At 32.0% G+C, this 25,708-nt stretch overlaps 1 protein-coding gene across 9 annotated transcripts in view; it reads right to left on the bottom strand.

The window, feature by feature from the left end:
• Positions 1 to 1,293: 1,293 nt before the first annotated feature.
• The window catches only part of LOC106050585 (palmitoyltransferase ZDHHC14-like), a 70,017-nt gene continuing 45,602 nt past the window's right edge, over positions 1,294 to 25,708 (bottom strand). The window contains exons 5-13 of one of the 9 annotated variants that reach the window (XM_013205581.2): positions 22,739 to 22,787; positions 20,179 to 20,281; positions 19,829 to 19,938; positions 18,892 to 19,030; positions 17,518 to 17,671; positions 15,408 to 15,434; positions 13,624 to 13,674; positions 12,047 to 12,091; positions 9,050 to 9,188 (exon numbers count right to left, since the gene is read on the bottom strand). In XM_013205581.2, coding sequence (XP_013061035.1) covers positions 12,084 to 12,091; positions 13,624 to 13,674; positions 15,408 to 15,434; positions 17,518 to 17,671; positions 18,892 to 19,030; positions 19,829 to 19,938; positions 20,179 to 20,281; positions 22,739 to 22,787 — 641 coding nt within the window. In that variant the 3' untranslated portion in view covers positions 9,050 to 9,188; positions 12,047 to 12,083. Of the gene's footprint in view, positions 9,189 to 12,046; positions 12,092 to 13,623; positions 13,675 to 15,406; positions 16,236 to 17,517; positions 17,672 to 18,891; positions 19,031 to 19,828; positions 19,939 to 20,178; positions 20,282 to 22,738; positions 22,788 to 25,708 lie in introns of those variants that run through there. The other 8 variants (XM_013205575.2, XM_013205579.2, XM_056033791.1 and 5 more) reach the window with 8 other exon arrangements.

Here is a 25,708-nt window from a genome sequence, read left to right as displayed (position 1 = left end):
CGATATTTTTTTATGTTTAAGTGCTCAAATATTACATCTAGATCTTAATTGGTAGTGAATGTTCAAGCAGAAGAAAACCCAAAATAATCAGCTCATATAAAAGCTGAATTAGCCAATATTATTAATTAAAATGAAGACAATTATGTTTTCACATCAGCTCTAGTTCACTTTAGACAGCCACTTTTTTATTGTCTTTTAAACATAAAATATTTTACAAATAATACAATTTTTGTGATGTTTTAAACTTTGTTTTGTTTACTTGATTTACAAAGTCATATTTTGTTTGTATTTTTTATAGTTTTTATACATTGGTTGGGTATCCCATATTACCCATTTATGGCGGGTACTACAATGATTTCATTTTATTTCTATAACTCAAAATGTAATGCTCGAATCCATCTGATCTTTAGTGGAAAGTTTATTTCATATATACTGAATCCATTTTATATTAGCGTTTGGTAAAGATATATCAATTATAAGTTTTATAACTCTTTAAAGTGAAGTATCTCCTATTACCCCACGTATACCAAGAGTTGCGATGACATGGAGGCCAATACAAGGAAAGCGCAAACAGGGACGTCCGCGTATCATACTTTATGGAGGACCTCAGTGCAGTGGACTCCAAGTGGGTAGAGGCTTCAGACGTTGCAGTTACAGATATTTATGGAGACAGCTTACTTCCCAATGAGCCTAACGGCGCGAGAGGATCCAAGTCTAAATCAACTGTTCATACTGTGTTATGTATTAGTGATAACTTCCCTTGGTTCCATTTAGCCGTCAATGATTCAAAGTAATTGTCAAGAATGATAGTCTTGTCCTGTTCACTTAAATGTATTCTAATAACGTGGCCATGCAAAAAAGACTGTCATCGATCCAAAACATTTAAGAGGAGATGAAATTTCCCGTTACCACGCGAAACCAGTGTTGACCTGCATATTTTGCAACACATGATGCAGACAAAGCCAATGTCCGTTCTTTGGGGGGTGGTGTGGAATAATTATAAATAAACGATGATGTGTGTGTGTTCATCGAGGGAATAAATTCTAGAGGAAGCAACTAGACGCAAACAGGGACGTTCTCGTACAACTTTCAGGAAGGATCTCATTGCACTGGACACCAGAGTTGGGGAGTGGCTGCTAACATGAAGACAGCTTGCCACCCAATGCGCCTCGGTAGGATCTAAGTACATCCATTTATTTAAAAAAAAATATCATCCTGGAAGAGCCTATCCCATCTCTCCTTGTAATTACTTTCATTTCTGAACAAGATGAACAACACAAGCAACAAGCGCTCCATTTTTTGGAATCAAGTTTATTGGACAAAAAAGCTTTTTGAAACTTATGTTCAAGAAAATGTCACTTTATATTATGTCAACCGTTTTAGTGATTTGTATATTCCTAAAACATTTGCTTTGGCTGAGACGGAGAAAATGTTGACTGCTACACTGTGGTACCATGGGGCTAGGTAGCCACGCAAAACTTGTCTTAATCATTCTAAAGGAACTATGACACGGTAGCCATACATTATTATTTTGACCAACAACTATAAATGTGGCAACCTTTTTTTTTCTCTTTTTTGCTACGGGTAGATAAAACTGCCCAGTAGTTAGTAAAACGTTTCTCACACCTGGCAGTCCTTAGAAAAAAAAAAAAAAAGAAAGCAGGTTAAAGTTTGGTAAAGCTAAGAAAAAACAATGAGAATAGAGAGAGGGCGTGGTCAAATATAGGACTAACGGCTAACAACAAAAACTTTGTCTTTCTGGAAAGTGAAGATGAAACAACACGAAATGAAAATGGTCATCAATACAAATCACGTGCTCCTCAAAGCTACATTACAGGAGCACACTTGTGTGTTCAGGTCTAACAACTAAATGCCCCATGCACACACACAAAAAGCATGACATTCCCATTTTCCCACTTTCTGCAGCCAACAAGCAAGTAGATGAGTTGTACATGGTTGACATTAAACACTGGCTACTTTGTTCTCATTCCCCTCCCAGCAACGTAAACCCAAAGTTCTTCTTTTATTAGTATCTATAAGTTACATCAAGGAATACATCAATGACTGGCTTTCAAATGTATTACATGAAAAGGTTACATAAAACAATAAACTACCTTTTTAATAGTAGCTCGTATTTGCACAAGCCTCTTTCAAATTTCAATAAACAATATCAATCTAATATAATAGTATTATCAGACCCATTAATTAAAAAAATTTACTGCTGCAACTGCAAGGTTTCTTATATGCATGTTTGTTATATTTTCTATAGGCAATAACTAAAAGAGAAAAAAAAAGTCAACATTGTGACAAATTTGTAATATAGACTCTTATACAATCAAAATATAAAAAAGTGAACAAAATGTTTATCACTAATGAGGAGGCTAGTACATTTCATCAGCCACACCAAACAAACAAACAAAAGAAAGCTTCATGTTAAGGAGGGGATAACCACCATGGCCATTCATTGAAATGAGGAATAGTACAATTATTTACAAGTCACCGTGGCACATTGCTAAATTTAATATGAAGTGTTATAAACACCAGAGATAGTGACTAACTATTAGTACTAATTCTAATCTATCATCGATTGACTCATCAACTGATACAGAGAAAGCTATACCATCAATAGCTCAGAAAACAAAATGTAGTTTCAATAAAACATCAAGGTATATAAAAAAAAAAGCAGAGTGTATCCACACCGTATGTTTTTAATAACCAGAATGCAGACATAATGTTGTTTTTACAACCTTACAGAAGGTTACCGTGAACTCAATCACCAGTTCAAAGAAATGTGGGCTACCATGTCCAGAGCATGTTTTCTCTCAAACCTTTAGTATAATGAAAGATTGACATTGAAGTCTCCAAGTGACACACAATGTCAAGTCTGTTTAGTCCATGACTTTTGAAAATCAATATTTGTTCTTTATTCAAATCAATATTTGCTAATTAACCTTTATAATTCTTTACTAACTTAACATTTAAAACTAGTTTTGTATTGACTGAGAACAAATAATCTAACAATGACTTCAAAGACAATAATGACAAGTTTCAGCTTAATGAGTTCAAAAAGACAAAAGAGAGAGATGGAATTGAGCATCAAGGCTGTGTATGACGAGTCTCAACTGGTGGGTTCAGATCCTCTTAATTAAAAACAAAAAACAAAGAGTAATTAGTCCAAATCACCTACGTGGGGTAATTCTATCACAATCAAAGAAAACAAGAAATGATTTTGAAACAAGTCCTAATGGTATAAGTACTGGATGCATTGGTAGAAGTAACATTATGAAATACAAGACAGAAAACGAGAGCAAGTCATTTGATTACTGGTTGGTACATTTCACACAGAAATACAAAACATTACATTAATTGTACTATTCACATTCAAATGCTGAGATAATAGATGACACAAGAAGAATATCACATAGAGAAGCCAAACCAAGTGAAGAACATTCATATGTGTTGTCATGGTTTATGCTGATATTACAGTCCATGGACATGACATACAAAATAAATTAGACATTGAAAAATGCAAGCTGTCTTCCTTACCTGTTGAAGACAAAATCTATAAAATTAAATAATAGTTAATGTGAGCTTCCAAATTTAAGTTTGAAAATGAAACATAGTTCATGACAATTTATGACTGGATTTCATTTTCTACTGAATAGATTTACCTAAACAGAAGTTTTTAATTTAAAAGACTTGAAACTCAAAGATACATGTCTGGAAAATAAAAACAATGTCTGGAATGATTTGTCAAAACTTTTAGTGCAAATTGTAAGAATTATACCATTTCACTTTCTTTCATTGAGAACAGAATATGTTCATGCGTTAACAAATTTTAAATTATGTATAAGTTTAAAAAAAGAAACAAAACTAGAAATTATAAAACAAAAACATAACCAATTCACATTTATATTTTGCCTCAAATGAGTTTGCCTAAAGTTGTCACAGAAACTGTTACACAGAAATAAAACATCATATTTGCCCCTGTCAAATATGATATTAGCATACAATTCTAAGAATCTTAAAGAGTTCCCAATCATTTGGTAATGTTTAGATGAAAAGTTATTTTCTGAAAAGTCAAATCTGCATTGTACACGATTCTGAAATGCATTTACCAGGCAAAGTAAAACAATTCAGCTTACTAGCCAGGGTCATATCAATCTATGCACACCACTTACCAGAGTAGCCCTATAAAGTATGATCTCTTAAGATATGATACTAGTTTTAACTTTAGCAGTAGCATAGACTGTGTGTCAAGCTTTACATTCAAAATGAATGACACTAGCCAATCTTTATTAACAGACACAAAAAAATGTTCAGGTGTGATTGAATAGTAAGCTCTATGAATTCTAATTTTAAATTGAGAGAGGAAATAAAGACTTCACACATTTGTAAAATGCATAAAGGAAAGAAGAGAGAATGAGTCAACTCAGCATACAAAATGTGTAAAGATATAAGGGCATGATTAGTCAGCACCAAAATGTTAATACAAAGACTTTCAAGTATTAAAGAGTACCAATTGCGCCTGAAAAAAAAAACCAAGCAACTCTGGTGACCCAGAGCTTTGAAATCATGCCTTCAATCTGTGGGTGCATTCATGGTCCAGCTTGATGTAAACATGTGAATGAATACAATGTCATTATGGCACAATGCTTCACAGATTTATGATACATAGAGACTAAGATGTATGTAGATAAAAAAAAAAAGATGAATGGTATCCCTGACTTTTGATCTAAGTCTTGTGTTGAAGGTTTAAAAAAGTATGGAAATAAAGTAAATGCAGAGCCTTTATATGAGGATGTGTATTACATTTACAGAGATATAGAAAAAATGTAATGAGCAACCCAATACAAAATTTCCAGTAAAGTATAATCTTCAACCAGGATTACATTATAGAATGGCATACATCTAATTGAAATACATAATGAAAGATTTTTTTTTCTTTCTTTTCAGAACCAATATAAAACTAACATCCTTCCACTAGTTTTATTTATAAATTGAAAAATGAATCAAGAAAATACAAATATATTCAGTATTTACCTTAATGTAGTCAAGACCATTAAAGATTAGAATATACTGTTTTTAGTTAGAACTAGGATCATTTCATTGGTTATTCCCAACATAGGGAAATTAAAGTCTAATTTGCAATTTATCTTAATTCTAGTTATTGAATGCAAAATTTAATGCTTGCACAAAAATTGTATTGCCTGTGAAAATTAAATTTATTTCAAGTGTATTCTGTGAGGGTCAGAATGGGACATTTATCAATGTTTTAATTTGATGAGAACACATTAAATAGTGCAAATGGTCATGAGAAAAGTATTAATTTACTATCACTTTATCTATTTTCCATGAAAAAATTGGGAGCATTTACTAAAATGTAAAAAAAAAAAAAAAAACATAAATAACAAAGTTAACTGACTCTTTTCTGTAACTCTTATTTTTACAAAGCTAATATCAACCTACTCAATCTGTCTGGTTCAAATCCTGGGGGACATGGTATTTATCCTAGTTCTCATTCTTGGATCAAGTTGAAACTGCAAAATTATTCATTGTTGAAGGCAATACATGAGTTTAAAAAAAAAAAAAAGCCAGTTAGTTATGGTAATCAATAAGTGCTAATTAATATTTTTTTTTATATAGAAGAAGAAGATAAAACTTACAGTACAGAGAAATTTGTTCTTTCCCTTATATAAGCTTTGTTTTTTTTTTAGTTTTTTTTTTAAAGTAGCTTTTTATTTTTATTTATTTTCTTTGTTTACAGGCGATAGTGCCCTAGTAAATAGTCCATATGAAATTTTGTTGAAGGAATTACATTTAATACAATCCTATTTCTGGTTTGAACAATTCTTTCCAACCCTTAGCAAAGAGGGGGAGGGGGGGGGGGAGCTCTGAATAAACAAATTCTTAAAAATAAACATTTTGAAAAAATAATAAAATTTTTTAGATCTAATACAAATAAATAAACTTTAGAAAATAGAATGATATGTCTAGTTTAAAAAAATATATACTTTTAACACCTTTAGAATATCAAAAAAAGCTTCAAAAATACTCATTTTCCCAGGTGGTGACCTAGCTGTATTGTAATATACACTGGGGCTACAGGCCTGTTAATTTGAAAATTATTTGAAAGATAATAGAAAAGCAAACCACATCCGGTATAACTGAAAAATAGTCACCACAATCTAGTTCTTGTTTGAAACGAGCCATGATGAGCTCTTTGTAAAGAAAATTAAAAACAAACTGTTGCTAGCACCCCATCACATTATCCTGTTGTAGGACATAAACCTAAAAAGCACTGCAATAGGCGCTATGGGGATAAGTTTGCAGTTGTTCTGCAATAACTTGATGTGAAATTGTGGCTGTAGCCTAGTTGCCAATTAACTTAACACACAAAATTAAATTAATAAAAGAATTCTGCAGAAAATGATCACCAATGCATCACTAATTGTTCTGACTAGATTTTATTTCCTGTTCAACTTCACACTTACTTAACTTTCATCTGCAATTAGAAATTGCACATTCCTATTATTTCAAATGTAATCAATAAGGGAGTGGGGCATTGAAGCTTTTATTATCTTTTACAGATAAGAAATATTTGATACGAATGCTTTCAATATATTTCTTTGCAACAAAATGTTATATTCAGAAACATCAAAAAAAAAAAAAAAAAATGAGCCCCAAAAATCAATCAAATGTAAGTGTTGGAAGTGAGTGTTCTACAGTCTGTCCACAAGTGTACTGTGTTTATATAGTGTATATACAGGTACACAAAACTATGAAGTAAAAAGGAACAAAACTTAATAAATAGCTTAGACTTGGATATCTACAATACAGAGGGATCATGTGCAATAAAGTAGTCAGCTTTCCTAAGACAATTTGCTTTGGTTAGCACTTGGCTCACCAGAACAAAACCTGAGTAGACTTGAACATTACTGTTGTACTAGAAATGTGACACTTTCCAGGCACAATAGAAAACCTCTGAGTTTTTTTTAAATAGTCGAATTACTATATACTCGGCATTAGCATTATAATATTTCATCAAGGTCTAGTCCAGTGTTTCCCAAACTGTATTACGTGGAACACTAGGGTTCCGCAAGTTTTTGGAGTAATTAACTATTAGGCCTGCTTGTAAATTAATTACTAAGTAAATGCAGAAAATCCAAGACCCTTCCTTTATGCTCTCTCTCCATGTAGATCTATCCAGTGCTACTTTTTCCCAGCTGCTAGTGTCGATTTTGTAGAGCTTCATGTCACATTTGCATACATTCATATAACGTAAGAGTGGGCGACCAGCGTCTCTCCTGCCTTCTATTAGATCGCCATACAGAATGTATTGTGGATAATGCAACGGCACCTGGTGATCATATATGCCCAACCTGCGATCACAGCTGTGTATCAAGGATTGGCCCCTTTAGTCACACAAGAAGTTGCAAAGGGAAAAGATCGTCTCTAGAGACGTAAAATGCCACAGAGAGAGAGAGAGAAATGCAAAAAAGAAAATACAAATTAATTGTATTAGCTTATCCCAGCAACAGAAAAAGATTCTATAACAATATAAGTATGAACTTTGAACTGATCTAGAATACATACGAAATTGAGCAAAAACATTTGTTCAGAAAATCGAAAATAAAGCTTAAAGATAGTGAAATTGTGTGTTTTCTCCACGTGCAATTCTTATAGATGTAGTTCTAGATCTAAATCTATTTTCAACTTTTATTAGTATAGCAATATGTAGAGTCTAGCTTTAGTTTTTTTTTTTTTAATCTTTAAATGTAATCAACTTTGAAGTGAATTTTTAAAAAAAATCTTATGTCCTTCTTAACAGTTTTCTCCTATTTTTATATCCATTTCTGCTAATACCCTTACAAGGTCTGCACATTTTTTATCTAAAAAATTAACGAAGCGTCATAATTGTTTTATTACATTTTAAAAAATATCTCTATACAAGTTTTCAATGCATGCCACATCATATATAGGAATTCAGCATATCATGCCTGATATCAAGATGTTATGCTTATCAACGACACACAAGTCATTTAAGTTTTTTTTCACATGATTATCTCTGTATTTTTTAAATTTCAGTTTTATACTTTAAAACCAAAAATTCTTAATTTAGAATATGATTTAATTAGTATTATTTGTTATATTTAAACAAATAAGAATTGATTCAACCTCTAAAATAAGCCAAGTGTTCGGCCTCATTTTCGGAATGTGCGAAGTGTTCCGTTAGAGAAAAACTTAGGGAAACACTGGACTTGTCGAATGTTCAAGCTCAAATTAGTCAAACTCTTTATGTTTTCATATGATATGTACAATTTGTGTACACAATGTAATCTTAAATTGTATTTGTTTTTGTAAACTAAAAGCTTCTTATTTCTTTGTCTAGTTAACACAGTTGTTTTTTTTGCTAAATATAAAACAATCATAGTGCAACAAAACTATTTGTATACAAACAATATATTACAAAATAAATAACAATAATCTTCTTGGGATCAACAGAAGAAAAAAAAGACAAACAAAAACTCTCAGAGATCAATTCTTAAAGACCAATAATAAGAACATGATGATGTAGAGGAGAAACCACGGAACAATGTTAATCTGATAACCAGTACTAATGGTATACATGTTAAAGCCACATAGAGTACAGTTGTCACACCACATAGAAAAGTATAATACATCAATACAAATATGTTTTTATCCAATGAACTTATCAATGCCATTACAAATTCTATAAGTCAGTAAAAACAATGTTAAAAAAAAAAAAAAAAAAAAAAAAAAGCAATATAAAATAGATGATGAAGAGAACCAAAGATGTTCGACTGAAGTATGGGACATGTCTTGTCAAAGTGGTTGATACGTTGATCATTTCTCATGAACTACACAAGCTATCAACAAAGGGGAACAAATGATCAAAGAAATGGAAACACACACAAACTAAAAGGGCAGGCAATGACTGCTGTGACAATAAAAAAAGAAACAGTAGATTATCCCTCAGTGGCGACTTGTTTAATAATTGACACCCTGGAAGTCTCCAGTGCTGACACCCCGCGAGGCCACAAACTTTTGGTTCAGGTCTTCTCTGTATCCGGGAGACAGTGGATATGGGTTGGACTGTCTACTGTTTTGATCCCTGTAGTAGTTGACACCACCATGGTTGACTGGGTAAATGTTGACTCTGTGACCTGAACAGAGAGATGACACCAAGAGATTAGTCCAAGGCGTAAGCTCAAGTAACAGGACACACACTAACAAAACATAATAGGAAAAACACAAGCTGTAAAAAAGATAATTTCATAGTGACTTTAATTTATGAGAATAAACTCAGCAAACAATCTAGGCCTCTATAACAAAGTAAGTGTACTTCAAGAAGTAAAATGCATTGTCTCATTTTTGTTTGAGCTCATATTACTATAACAAAAGACAAAACAATCTGTAAATGATGTCAAATTAGATATAAACATACATATTTATGTTCCATGTCTTAACTTGTAAGTACACAATTTTCCAATAAAACTTTTTTAGCTAGACACTGTAAAATATATAATTTTCTAATATATATATATTTTTTTAAATTAAAGATGTTTAATTACTCATTTGACAAATCTTGTGAACTCATTGTAACACTGATGACTCAATGATTTTCATTAGTTCACTAGTTTAGAATACAGCTAGAAATAAATTTGAACTCTTTATCCTTTTCAGAAATCTTTGATTCATTTCATTGGCACTTTGACATAATTGTCAACATTTACATATTATATGTTCTGGTATGAGAACAACGAGACACGTATTAAGTAAGATTGTTCAAATAACTTAAAACTATCAATGATAAAAAGAAATTTCAAACACTATGAAGTTTAAATATTAAATTAATGCCATAGTTCAATGCAAAGCAAACTGTTCAGCCTTAAACAAGTGATACACAGACAATACAATTATGAACAACAAAATAAATTCAACAACCAATGAAACAATAAGGTAATGGCTTCATCAGAAAATAAAGTAAAATCAATTTCCAATGCATAAAAAAAAGGAGTGCACATACGTTAAAGGTCCATTAAAAGTAAACATTAAAATACACAGCAGGCAAAATGATGCACATGCTATAAAAGAGCTAAAGAAAAAAAAAGGTATTTAAAAAAAAAAAAAGATGTGGATTGAGCTTTATTGAGATCAGAGAATTTTATCAATGTATTTGTGACATTTTTCTTCACCTTAAAGTGAATATTGATATATGTTTTAAATTAAAATAAAATCTGAAAACATATATTGGGGGCGTGGTGGCTGAGTGGTAAAGCACTTGGCTGCTGAACTGAGAGGTCCTGGGTTTGAATTTGTTGTAGACTGGGATTTTGAATTTCGATATTTTTAGGGTTGTCCTTGAGTCCACCCAACTCTAAAGATTACCTGACTTTAGTCAGAGAAAGTAAAAGCCGTTGGTCAATGTGCTGGCCACATGACACCCTCGTTAACTGTCCCCTTAGAAAAAGATGACCATTACATCATCTGCCCTTTAGATTGCAAGGTATGAAAGGGGTACTTTACTTTTTACTTGGAACAAATAATAAGTACTGAATCATTTGGAAATGCATGTGGTAGTTTAGGTAGCATTTCTGAAACAGTCATTTCAAGCTTCTGATATATTGCTATAGTAAATAAAGATAAAATGACCTTTTATAGATGTCAAGAAAGTTGACTCTTGGCTTGAATAAAAGTGACTTAGTAAATAGCAGACAAAACCCTTCAGGGAAATTATTGTAAAAGTAAATGAAGAGCTGAGCAAATAATTTTGAAGCTAAAAGTCATATAAGCCATTTAGTCCTGTCTCTCCATTTTCACTAACAATCTTAACAGCACTAACATCAACAGCCACTATGCTTTATCAGACAAACACTGACCCTATTTGACTTGTATATCTCTCAACAGAATTGGAAAACATACTATATTAAGAGACTTCAGCGAGAAAATTATACCTAGTACTGCCATTATATATCTGACATGTAGGCATCATTCAGTGTTTAAGCACTGAGCTTACATTTGTATTCATCTTTACAGCTTAACTCTTTACCTTTTCACTAGAGTGACAGTCAAAATTTAATCTTACTAGTTTATGTAACTGTCTAGTAAGTGGGCATCCTCATGTGTTTTGATAGCAGTCAAGTTGGAGTGACAGCATATAATCATTGCAACTAAAATGCAGTGAAGTATTTATTTTATTATTGGTAATGACAGCTGAATATTTATCTCACTAAATATGAATGGCGGCCTTGTCATGGGGTATGCGGTTTGGACTGTTGATGGTCCTGGGTTCAAACCCTGCCTATTACAGTAGAAGGTTTGACTGTGAAATAATAATGTTTAATCCTGAAGAAATATCTCGTAACTAACAAGTTAAAGTAAAGTTTTACCATATTAGTTATAGTGTGATAGAGTGGTATTATCTTTTTTTTTAAATTGTAAATGGCCTGCAACACAATGTCATTGCTTAAATATATGTATTAACTATGTGAGTATTTATGAATTTCAACATGCTAATTTATTTAACAATATAGTTTTTACCTGAATGACTACACAAATTACTTAAGCTACATATTTATGCTCTCATATCTAGAAGATAACAATTAGTATATAATACAGTAAAGAAAAATACAATCTTAAGGCAGGTTTACCACATTCAACACAACATTAGGAAGTCATGCACTAAACAGAAATCACAAAAATAAATCTATCTATAAAACAAAAGCAGAGAATTTGAAATTATATATTTAAAAAAAAGGCAGGCCAGCAATTTTATTGTTTCCCTAGTATTCACTTCTTATGGGTATAGTTATTTAAACAAATTAGAAGTTAATTATAATTACAATTACTAGCATACATTTAAACTTTATTTTGAGCACGTGAGTATTTAAGTGTCATAAACAAACGAAATAGGTTTGGTCATGCTAATAATGAATAAATATCACAAGGGGCAGAGGTGCACGGAGATAATGCAGCGTAAATGAAGTACAGAATTAGATGTCATGTGCTAAGTTGTTCCTACCTTTGTCAACAATGAAAACAAAATGGATGAAACAGGCTCAGTGGTCTGCCAACAGCAATAAAATAAAATGAGGACATTAAAAAAAATAATGGACAACTAGAACAAAACACTCAATATGTGGCATGACAAACACAAAAATAAATTAAAAGCAGCAGAGAAACTGAATGAACAACATCAAGAAGACACAAAGTAGAACACAGAACTGGAATTAAGCAGAATGAGTGTCAGCTGATCAATGATGGTTATAAAGCCTTTCTTTGTTTTAGCTTAAGTAGCTGAAACTGATTCTTACTTTTAAATATACAGTGTAGAATGATGCCTTTTTTAAATGAATTAAAAAAATAAACTTTTAATTTCAAGTTTCTTAAAGACAGGATGCCAAAATATCTTGCATAATGATAGAATATTTGCTTTATCATCCAATAAGCAAAAAAATCTATTAAAAAAAAGTTAATCTTTGGTTAAGCAATAGACAAAAAGGATTTTGTAATAAAAGGTCAAAATTGATAGAAGAATGAAGACACGGGCAAAGTTGAAAAACAGAAAATAAGTTTTAGAATTTCCTAATCGACAAAAATAGCAAAATATAATTTCTTTCTTTCTCTTAGGCTGCACATTCAGAGTTTGCTATTCTGCCAATTTAAATTCTGTAAGCTGATCCTCAGTGATACTTTCAAACAAGTACACAGAAATTGAAAATGACATTAAAATAGTTAGTATAAAGTGCATAAATTAAATTATAAAATAAACCATTATGTACAAATATAAGTCATAAATATATTGTTAGTAAAAGTATATGGAGGTACATTTAAATGATAAAGTTATAAAAAAAATGGTTTCATGAGTATTAGGTCCCTAAATAAGCTACAAATACATCAAAAATGTAGGCTACTACAAAGATGCAACATTAAAAAAGTACACCTAGTTGTCTAGTATAATGTAAAGCGTACAGAGAACATAATACGCTCTCATAGTTAAAAGTGAATTATAGCCACAGACTACAAATAACACTGTAAGCAAACACAAAAAGAGAATCACTATTGTTGCCAACAAGTGTTATTGTACCAATGCCACCACTCCCAAACAAGAAATTTAGCTTACTGTGTAGGAATAGTGCATTAAATGAATGTACAGTGAGTACTGAAAAAACATTTTAGGCCACTGAAGGCCAAAGAATCAAAGTATATGGATAGAGCTAAACCTGATAAAATTTCATAGAAAAACTAGTCAAAGTAACAAAGATAGCAAGGTATTAGAAAGACAAGGGCAGGTACTAAGTTTATACAACAAATCATAATCAATGAGATTCAAAGAGTTTAAGAATAATTTTTTTTTAACAAATCCGTTCCAGTCCAGCAAACTAGTGGCTGGTCCAAAGACAGAGACTTCAGAATCGAGTTACTTGATTCTTACGCTGAGACAACACCCATCATTATTTGTGAATGTACATAATAGAAGCCAGCATGCATTTCAACACTAAAACCATTTCATAGACAACACCATGCCTTAGAAAACACAAGGCTATGTACACTGAACACCAAACAACTGAGAGAAGGGGAGGAGGGACGGTCACTTACCCAGGTAGTCTAGCTGGTTAAGGGTCATGTCCCATATATGATTCTTTTTTCCTGGAATGTTGAAGGTTGTATTTTTCATTCAAAGAGCATTAGAAAGAAATACACAAAGTTATGTAAACAGCCCCAGTGCTCTACACAAGTATGGAGTCATAATTCCAAAAAGAGAAAAAGCTTTCATCTAAGGAAATTTACCTTAAGTTACCTGGCACCATATAATTTTTTTTTTTTATTGGACTAATTAGTAAACATATAGCGCTCCGTTTGTTCTCAATTAAAAGTGAATTTAAACAGTCCTAATGTTGACATCAAAACACTGTTAAAGAATATGAAACTGAAAAGAAGCAACAACAAAATACCATCTGAAAAACCAAGTCAGTCTCACTAAAGTCTGGCATTGTAGCCCAATACTCTCATTCAACTTTTCACACAATTCAAACACTGCAAATACACCCCCAACAAAACCTCAGAAAACCAAATACAACAAAGAATTACTAGCAGAAACAGACAAAAAAAAAAAAAAGGAATGACTAATAAGGAATGAAACATTTAGAAAAAGGTATATATTGCTAACCTTCAATCTAGGGAATACTAAAAAATACTTTAGCCAAAACACACAAAAAACAGGGTGGAAACTTCATAATACTTTTGATTCAGTCTGATAGTCATTTAAGTCAGCAAAATAACCAAAACAAATGGAAAAGAAAAGATTTACATTTATTTTGGTCCATTTCATTAAAATAGCAACTTCACTCATAACCTAAAAGAAAGCATTCAGTTACTTGAGATACAAGTCATAGGATGTTTGAAATGAAATTTCATAAAAATAATTAAACAAACAAACAAAAAAGACTTTTAGATCATATTTTCTCAAATTAACATTGAAACAATGACCTAATCAAAAAAAAAAAAAAAAATAGAGAAAATTAAATAATAATTATAAGATAAAACTTAAAAAAAAAAAAAGCAATTTAAAAAAAAAATTGTTGAAAAAGCTTCTATTAATCATTCCAGTTTTACTGGGCAACAAAATTGTACCAATGACACAAGGAAATAATTAGTCTACTGTGGAACCTTCATAACAGAACAACCTATAGGGCAAAACTCAATCAAATGTGTATTGAAGGTGAGCAGATGATGCTAATCTTTACACTAAAGCAGACTTTAATTAGGACAATTAGGTTTATTAAACCAAAAGATTGTGTTATTGAGGTTCTACTGTAAAATCTTTGAAACATATTAGCAACAAGAGTACAGCACAAAGACCATTAGAACTGACACAATTTTCAAACAAAAAAATAAATAAATCTAGACAAACCCAAGACAAGGTTTAATTATATTTTGTTATATTTATTTTACAAGCCAGTCATAAAAGTCTAGAGAAATAAAACAAAAGACTATACATTCTAGAAAGATAACTTATATAAAAGTATGAATTAGTATTTTTGGTGGTTGTAAAGTAGCCAATACTAATACTGCTAGTGCTGTCAAATAAAAAATAAATATAAAAAAAAATTGGCAAAAAAAATGAGCAAGCTGTAGATCTCTCTATGCACAGCTGACAATCAGTTGACTGGAAGTCTAGGTCAAATACATAAATGGAAGACACATGAAATAGAAGATAAAGAGAACAATCAACAATTATAAATATATCCAAGGTGTAGACAAATATAAACAGAGACAACCAAAAGTAGGAAGAAAAAAAGAAACTGGGTCATGCTGTAAAACATAAGAACTAGAAAGCCAAACATCATCTAAATAGCTGAGAGGCAAAAAAGAATGTATACCTATACAATTGGGGCCTGGACTCACTCCTGGATAGCAGAAGGTAAATATATACAATATGTAGAATCATTAGATTATAAGGACAAGGCAAAAAAAAGGGATAAAACCCCCCCCCCCATTAATGTCAATTATTGCCATCTAGCATTATCAGGAGAATTGACTATGGTGGCTTCCAAGTAAAAAAGCTTGGCCTCTGAACATGGGACTATCAAATTCAAATCTGGGTGAAGAATAGGATTTTTAACATGCCCTACAGTCTGGTGGGTACTTAACATAATGTAAAAGGCGAATGGTTGCTGTGCTGGCCTCATGACACCAGTGTTAAAATTTCACTTTAAAATATTCCAAAATGATTTCTATTGGCACCCATACAATAAAGTAAGAAATTAATTGTAGATCATGAATGTAAAATGTTGTTGAAGTATTCATATTAATTGGAGTAGAAGTCTAAAACTGAAAAGATCAATGAATAATAAAATCATTGTATTTTGAAATTAAGTTTCAAGTGTCTTTTAAATCCAATAACATTCAATTGAAATATAAAGTATACTACTCTCATCAATAGCTTACAACTAGTCTATCAATTTGAAGATATATCCACATCAATAACTATCAAGTTTTTTGTTAAGTCTATTGAAGACTGAAATACATTAACATTTTTGCTTGTTTTGTTTTTAGCTAATAATACTATATACTATATACAAAGTAAGAAGCTGAAAAAACAAAAGGACAAATGGATGTAATTCTCATTCTGTTAGGTCACAAATTTGTATTGTCATGATCTATCGGTCTACCATAGAACTTTAATAGGCGAGACAAATCACCTTGACCTGAAACAAAAAATGTTTAAAAAAAAAACATTGACATTGGAGGCTGATATTGCAGTCATCACCTGTAGATTGTTCAGTTGAATGATTAATGTATGCATAGCTAAGTTAGATGGTACTGTCAGCAAACACTCATCATGCAAACAAAATAATGAAACAAATATATATCGCTCTGTAACCAAAACAAAATTAGCTTTCGTATTGTAAATCTGTTTCCCCCTTACAAACCATTTTTACATGAGCGAACTAGCATGATTTTCTTTTATACTGGAAGGCATGAAAGACCTCAGTGAGTGTGTTAAAGGACATTAGTTATGATTTCTCCATTTTTAGTGTTTGTGGATCAGTGTCTGTGAATTTGATTTGATTATTGATTCATTAAAACTTGATTATACGTCAGCCAGAAGCCTGCAATGAGAGTGATAGCGGTGACCAAGGAATCAGTGAGTTCTTTTTTTTTTTGTTCAGTCTAATGTCTTAACAATATACAATTCTTGATAATATATTTAACTAAGAAACAAAACAGAAAAGTTATGCTGCCTGTTCTAAAAACTGCCCTGCCCTGCAGTGTTTTCATATTTTTTAAGTTTAACATTCTATTATAAATATTAATTATTAGTTTTCTTTCAGGCAGGTAACAATATCATTTCTTATTTCAACATTTTTGGCAACAGGCACCCAATAAAAACAGAACTCTGCATATAACAGCATTTCATATGACTTAGTTTCCAAATAAGTGAACCAAGTGGGAACACCCAGATATAAAGAGTTCATCAACAGTCTGAATGGTAATGTAATAAATATCTTTGTCCAAGATATTTCCTATCTCCAACATGACTAGGGCTCTCAGTCCATGTAATGCTTTAACACAGTGTTGACCAAACTTTTTCCTTAACAGAACATTTCACACCTTCTGAATATTTAGCAGAATACTTTTGATTATTCTATAGAGAAATTACATTAGTGGAAAGAAAACACAGATGGCAAGTTTTCTTTCCAACTAACATGGGGGCTCGAGTTCAAATCCAAGCTTGAGCAGAGTTGTGTTTGCTGAGCAACTAAAGGCAGCATAGAAACCTTCTCTCAGATAGCCCCTTCTCATACTCAGGGCTAAGCTTAGATAATTGGAGGCCCTATAGGTGAAGTGAATTTGGTGGCCCCCAAATAAAAATATGAAATATATATACACAGACAATATGAAATGAAATATACCCAGAAAAAATGAAATGAAGTATACCCAGACAAAATGAAATATACCCAGACAAAATGAAATGAAGTTGCACACCTGATCCACTGATGGGTGGAACTTTATTGTTAATTGTTCCGTCTGGTGTCTGGTAGCTGATCATGTCTCGCTTTTTAATTCCCTCTGGTGGTGTCTCATCAGTTACAACTGTGACAGGCCTGTCAGGGTTAGTACTTGTACCAATGTTATTAGTCTGTCAAACAAAAAAATGTTGAAATTTTGACCAGGGTTACTTACAAAATAACTAATAGAATATCTGTATCTGATATTTATGAACACATCATGAAACAAAAAGTAAAATCTTAAAGATACTAAAGTTGTGCCCACTTTGGTTAAGCAAAATAGTCAACGTATCTTACATGGATCAAATATCTTTAAGTTAACTGTGAATGCTGTTGTCAATTAAAAAAATATTAAAAACAAATATTAGATGCAACAAAGTATTCCAAATAACTAATATATATCTGCCCTTTTTATACTGATCATGATCATAAACAACAAGAAAACTATCTTAACTAGCTTTATGTAAAATTAAAAAAATCTTGAAATATTAAAAAAATATGCATTAAAAAAAGACAGACACACTTTACAACAAATGATAGCTTTCAATCACACATTTTTGTAGGGAAAAAACTTAAAAACACTCCAAAAATTTATAATTTTGTAATTTAAAAATTGTGTCATTAAAAAAAAAAAAAAAAAAAACTTAATGGAAGGGCATAGTTTATAAATACATTATTTGTAATACTGAGTATATATATATATATATTTATATATACACTGAGTATATAATGCTAGAAAAGAAGGTTCTTTTTCAAATGTTTTTTCTTCACATCAATTATAAGCTCACATAGAGACAAAGTTGTCAACTTAAAAAAGTAGTTCAAAATGTTGGTAGTTACAAATACTGCTGGATGTTGTTCAGGAAAATAATCAAGCTATGAATGTTTGTTTAAAACATGAATCAAGTTTACCAAAAAAAAAAGTGGAAAAAAATAATACTAGATAAAATTATATATTAAAAAAAAAAAAAAAGAAAGGCAAAAAATATCAGTGTTAACCTAATTAGAAGGCAAAAAAGAAAGTCTACAACATTATTTCATGCATGAAAAAAGAAAAATGCTGGCTTAAAACAAGTGCTGTCCCTTTAATGTTTCTACATTATTTCGCTACAGTACCATAGAGTTTAGTAAAAATAAATTTCCTTAAACTCTATGTCTTTATGATTCAAAAAGTTACATCAGGCTGAAAGCACATCAATAAGAAAACTGCACTTGTTTTGATGTCAGTGAGTGAGCATCCTGCAGCATGTTACTCACATGCAAAGTCAAATAGGCTAGGAAAAAAAAAAAGTGCATCGTGCTTCACAACACATCTTCCCCTCTCCACCCCAACCCCAGTGACACAACCTACTTTCTGAGTAGTGATGTGCGTGGACCCATAGTACTCGTGGTGAGAGATCACCATGTTAGCATCTTTCTCAGCATGACCAACACTTACATGTGACACTGTCTCAGTCTCTGGCACCACATGACCACGTCTATCTAATAAGCTGGGGAAGAAGAAGAAGAGACATATAGAAATATATCTAATCGAAATTCTGATTCACTCTTCCATTCTCTCATTACTAAGTCTCTTACTTAAAAAATTCTACACTAATTTTCTTTTTAACCTGTAAACGATATACTTAGAATAACTAAACAATTTTCAAGTTTGAAAATGACCAACCCCCCCCCCCCCCCCCCAATTGAAAATGAACTTAGAATAACTAACCAATTTTCAAGTTTCATGATCATTAACTTATTATACTAAACAATTTTAAAGTTTATAAATGTCCAACCCTCTCTGCTGTTGATCATGTACTTAGAATACTAAACAATTTTAAAGTTTGAAAATGACCAACCCTCTCTGCTGTTGATCATGTACTTAGAATACTAAACAATTTTAAAGTTTGAAAATGACCAACCCTCCTGCTGTCGATCATGTACTTAGAATACTAAACAATTTTCATGTTTGAAAATGACCAATCACTTTGCTGTTAGGCATGAAATTTTAGCTTCTTGGTGCTACCAATTTAATTACAGTTCAGATATGACTAAATATATTAAAACTCAAACATATAAACATTAATAACTCTTTATTTATTTCATTTATTTTTGTGTGCAGATTCTGGATTTTTTAAATGAGCCATTAAAGAGACATAAAAGGATGTACAAAACCTGTCTACTATATACTTCTTGTGAACGTTATATAACAATGTAACTTATATAACAAGTATAAAATAATCTTAAAAGCAAAGATAAAAATGTATAGAGCAACAAAAAAGCTTAGAATATGTGGTAATACAGACCTTGGAGGATTTGGTCCACATAAAACTCCCATACAATTTTTAAATAGAGTCCCTTTACTAAAGGGATTAAAATTATCTTGTCCTCTTTTGGCTGTAAAAGTACCTTTGATCTGAAACACAATAACGAGAACAGGATTAATTATTTACACATTGTAACTCCATAAAGGTCAAACTTTTAGTTCAGATTTAGTTTCTAAATCATTTGATTTGTATTTGTGTTTCTAAAATCGTGTCTGAAATGTTCATTTAAAATAACAATGAAAATTCACTATAGTTGCCAAACTTAAATACATGAAAATAGAATCTATCCATAAGCAGTTATAATAAGACTCAGAATTTCTTGTACTCACATCTTCATTGGTGGTGAGCTCCGAGGCTGTGAGATACGAGTGGAAACCAGCAAGGCCCACAACTGACCAGATGGAGAAAAAACATACAAGAGCCTCTATTACAGTGCAATAGAGTTAAGGAACATATCAGGTCAACACATTCTAAACAAAGGTAAACAAAGCATGAATACAACAATCATTGGCACAGTATACCACTTTGTAACAGTGTAAGTAACCAAAGATATACTAAAAGACCTAGATGGTCAAAGTACTTCAATGTGAAAATCAAACTTAACTGGTCTTAGTTAATCTTATTATCATTATATATCTAGTAAATAACTATTCTGAGAATATTAAAGCTATTGAATTAATTTTTTTTTCACTCAAATTATTTATGAATTTTCAGAACCAATTAGTTTTAGAATAGACTAGTAAGGACTTGATGGTATGCAGACTGAGCCTACATATTTTGGATAAACAAAGCTGTTGGTTTTAAGGCTTAAATTAAGTTCTCTTGTGCTATTTGTGTCAGCATTTTTAGTAGCTGATCAAATGAGAAGTGACTGGTGCATGATTGTGACTTCTTATATTTCCATTGTGACATGAAAGGTCCAACACATTTTACTGATTAGTTTAATGTCAGAATGAGAGTTAAAGAATGATTGATGAAATTTGAAATCCATACATTTTTTAACAAGCAAACTAGCTTGAAATGTTTCTTTCTTCTTTGAAGTACAGCCTACAGGATAAGAAACTCTTCAACATGCCTAAGATGATAGGTTCTAAAAACAGTTTCAGTAAAGTGAGGCAGATGACCTTGTGTTTAGTGTAGAAAATGTATCACATTGAAGATATTTTCAGATCTTTTTTAAAAAAATAGTCAATTTTATCTATAGAGAAGTAGTACCCTTTTCAGACCTAGAGATCTATAGACCACTGAATCTCTGCTTTTTATATAACTGAAGAATATTGATCATTGTTTTATTTAGTTAACTTGCCTAGACTTACCAACTAGTCATTGAATAAAAATAGGAAAAAGCTTAAATATTGTATACATTTAATGATCAGGTGCCAATATTTTGAACCACTTGTGAAATCCCAAATAAAATAACCGACTGGGATAAGGATTTTTTTTAACCATATAGAACTTTAAATACAATATTAATATTACTTTTTTTTTTATTGACAACATGTCTGGCAAATAATTAATGAAACAAAAATATTAATGACTTTTAAAATATTTGTTAGAAGTAGAAAAGTTAGAAGTAAATCTTTTATTATTTATTATCACTACTTTGTTTTTATATAAAAAAAAATTGTCTCTTATTGATCACTATTTGAGTTGACCTCATCAGTCAATGACAATGTTCAACAAAACAGAATGTAATCATCAATTTCTTTTCAAAGCTTCAGACACTTTGCACACTCTTTTTCTTTTTAAAAATAATTTGATTAGCAGATAGAATTTTTAAAAAATTTAATAGCAAGATATTTAAAGGGAAAGAAAACTAGAGTGAGTGAGCAACAGAGTGACTGTGAGTGTGTGTGTATGTGAGTGTGTGAAGTTTTTCCCTTCTATGTCCTTTTTTTTCAGCTCAAAATATCTCTTAGTTAATTAGGCAGTTTTCAGAATTGCTTGGGAGAGTATTTTAAGACCAAATTATTGTGCACAGCTAACTCCCCATGTCACAGTTGATTTAACTAATTGATTAAACAAGCTAAGTGAATTGTTTTGTCATTGAAAAGTTCAAGTAAAGAATAAAACCAGAATAAAATGAAATAATATATATATATATATCTATATATCTATATATATATCTATATATCTATATATCTATATATATATATATATATATATATATATATATATATATATCTATATCTACATCCTGATAACAGAATTAGTGCAAAAAAGAAAAAGGCTAAATCCTTTGTCTACAGCACAAATTGTAAGACAAATTTCCTTACGGACAATAAAGATTATTATTATAATCAAATTAACAAAACTATTATTGCTGTATTATAACATTGTGCAACTTTGTATTAAAACCTAACAGATACAGTGAAATGCTGACAACTAATCAGATGCGCAAAAGTCCTTTTCTATTTCTTAGTGTCACATATTTTTTTTCAAACCACACTGATTACCATGTCAGGACTATCTAATAATACAAGTTACTGAGATGTAGGTGAAATGTTAAATGGTTTAAATAAAAAGATAACCTTTAATTCAAATGAAACCTATTTCATAGCTTCTCTTAAAGTTTGGTTTTATTTGTGGTTTGTTTTTCCCATTTAAAGTTTTGTATCACTTTTCAAAACAACTATTATTAACAGACAACTCCATTCAACAATGATATAATAGATGATAACACCAATTGCTGTAAAGTAGAAGACAACTCCAAAAATGAGCCTCTACTACAAAGTGTGACAATAACACTAGTTTAATAAGAAACCATCAGGTGAAAAGAGGTAACAGTCAATTTTTACTTGGGCCAAATACTTGCTATGATTTATAAAGTTGCCAGTTTGATGTATTCAATCACAAGAAACAAAAAGAAAAAAAATTTCAAAAGGATATCTAGCTGGTGAATCTTTCATAGCCGTCAAAAAATTGTCCTCTTGGGCTCCTGGTAAAATAAAAAGAATAATATATTACTTGCTGACATTGTAAATCTTTTTTTGTACAGAAGATATTTCAATGAATTCATGTTCAATCATCAAATTTAAATTGAGGAAGTCTTTAAATGTCATTTCTTTGATGCATTATGTACCAGAATAGTTCAAAGAGAGATGACCTATTTACTGTGCCTGAGTGACCAGGTGATGCAATCAAGATGGCTGGTGACTCAAGTGGGACAGGGGTGAGTAACTCAGAAGTATTGATGTGTGTAGCGCCAGATAAAGGGGCAGTGAATCACACAGAACAAATATGGCTACTTGCAAGACAACAGTGCCTCTACACTAAAGGTAAAATGGTTGTCTTAAAGTAAATCAGAGACAGACAACTTTCATTATTGAAGAAGATAAATGTATTGGTTCTAGTCAAGGCAGAAGATCTGTCATAGTGAAAGTATAAATGGGCTACAGCATACATGCATATACAGTACTCTAGCTTAGGATGTGAAGTCAAACAATATATGGTCTCTTTAAGCAATGAGATTGTAATGAAATGTAAGACTTTTCATAGTTCCAAAGCTCAATGACTCATGTAGTAATAACTGTTTATCTTTATCTTTACTACATTAAGTCTTGATTCTTAAGCACTTCAGTTTGCAGTGAATCATTTCAGAAAAAGAAATTACTAATAGATCAATCATGGTTTATTTAAAATAATTTATTATGCAATCTGTCTTTACAACAGAGTAGTCAATGTCTTTTAATAATCATCCAATAATTTAAAATGATAGTAATAATAAAAATTTCCTTGAGCATTAAAAAAAAAATATAATTAGCAAAATTATTTTAAGATCTAACCTTTTCTTCAACCTAAAAGTATTTCTCTAAGACTTAGAAAGAGAAGACAGAATCGAAGTTCCACTCATTAAAGTAAGAGTAGCCAAGAGAGATCATTAAGTCTCTGTGAGCACCACTCCTTCCCCACCTGGACCACTCCCTGTCTTCTCTTACTAGATAGACTTCAAATGTCAGCTTAATGGGATAGTCTACTGTAATAAGCTGCTATTTGCTCTGAGAGAGAGAGACAGAGAAAGAGAGAGAGAGAGAGAGAGAGAGGTAAGAGGCACACCAGACAATGGACGAGAAGACTCCTACCTAGTCTGGTAAAGGGAGATGAAGAGGAAGAACAAAAAGAAGACTGGAGTGACTGCACAGACAAAAAGAAGACTGGAGTGACTGCACAGACAAAAAGAAGACTGGAGTGACTGCACAGACAAAAAGAAAGGATGAGGCTGGAAATCAATAATATGTGGAAATCTTGGATATGGCCTATGACGTGCTTGTATCTTCCCTCTTCAGTGAGTTAAGGCCCATGACAGGGAGCAGAATTCAATGAGGGACAACTGACCTGAGAGTGAAGCCAAGGGGAGGTATAAGAAAGCTGTGTGTGTGTGGCTACTGTGAGCTATCAGATTTCTAAAAATGGCCTTTTCCCATTTGGAAGTGGAGATGTAAATAAAACCGAGATCATTTTACTGTCAACAAAAAAGATTGTGTGTATGTGTGTGTGTTTAAAGAATAAATAACAAAGACAGGATTTACTGGGGGTTACTTTTGTACTAGTATTTCCATTTCTGAAAGAATGATTATATTGAATGATGTACATTTGGGTATCAGCTCCATACTAAGGATAAGAGCAGATGGTCACGATACATTTACACTACAAAGTGCTCAAACGGAAAGAGTTGACAACCCAGCATTATCTACCAGATTTGTATTCTGGGTGGAGCCAACCTCATAGAGCTTCAAATGGAATGACAATGTTTCTGGTGTTACTACGCATGACGTATGACACGTAGCTGTGCACACGAAGTATGTGATGAACAAAATGAGAGGGACACAATGTCTGGCACCACACCAGAGGCCAGAACAACTAAGAGACATGTAGTGAGAAGGCGCGACTCCAGCGCTAAGAGACTACTAGAACTGAGAGATGTACAACGGATTTGTGTAAAAAAGCTTATTATTGGAGCACAATTAGATTTTACTCTGTTAACGAATCATGTGACAAACAAAGCCCTTGTATACGAGAACAGAAGCAGAATTTACGATTCCCATTCTAATTAATTTTGGTCAGATAGAAAATAAATGAATTTGTGAGGATAACAGAAATACATACAACTGAACCTCGGCTCTCTTCAAGGGAAACGTTTTCCAACAAAAGTCTAGATGAAAACACGCTCTGAGACCCAAGAGAAGTCATTTACTCCTTCCTAGGAACCTGAAACCTTATGAAGGACAAATAGCAAAACGAAAAGTTTACTGTCACACCCTTAGTGCAAGACTTTCCCCTATGAGCAGAAGTGAAAAGACAGTTTTAAGGACAGAACCTCCCAATGTTCTTGAAATACATGAGTCTACTGCACGATAGGCTCTGTACACAAGGATTCAGTAAGTCCCTCCCGTTGTTGACTGACTAATGTGTGTACTCTAATCATGAGAAACAGAGCACTCATTAAGCAGACATTGACTAGATGACGGTGTTCAGGTTACAGTACAGAGGACGACCTCAGGCTACCAGTTGCTCGGATCAATATATGAAATTAGACACCACATAATGCTGGGTGACAGAAACATGAAGAATTCTTGGAAGCAATGTTTCGCGGGAAGATCATTGTCTTGGAAAAGTTGTGTACATGTGAGTAGCTGTAGGGCAGTGAGTATAGCTTCATAGCCAACATTGCACACACACACATCTTTCTTAGCCAACACATGGTCACTGCACACACATATCTTTCTTAGCCAACACATGGTCACTGCACTACACACACATATCTTTCTTAGCTAACACATGGTCACTGCACACACCTATCTTTCTTAGCCAACACATAGTCACTGCACACACCTATCTTTCTTAGCCAACATATGGTCA

The sequence above is a fragment of the Biomphalaria glabrata genome, chromosome 6 (assembly GCF_947242115.1).
Source record: "Biomphalaria glabrata chromosome 6, xgBioGlab47.1, whole genome shotgun sequence".
Classification (NCBI taxonomy): Eukaryota; Metazoa; Mollusca; class Gastropoda; family Planorbidae; genus Biomphalaria; species Biomphalaria glabrata.
The sequence above is the reverse complement of the archived record's forward strand: the minus strand, read 5'-3'. Positions and strand labels throughout refer to the sequence as shown.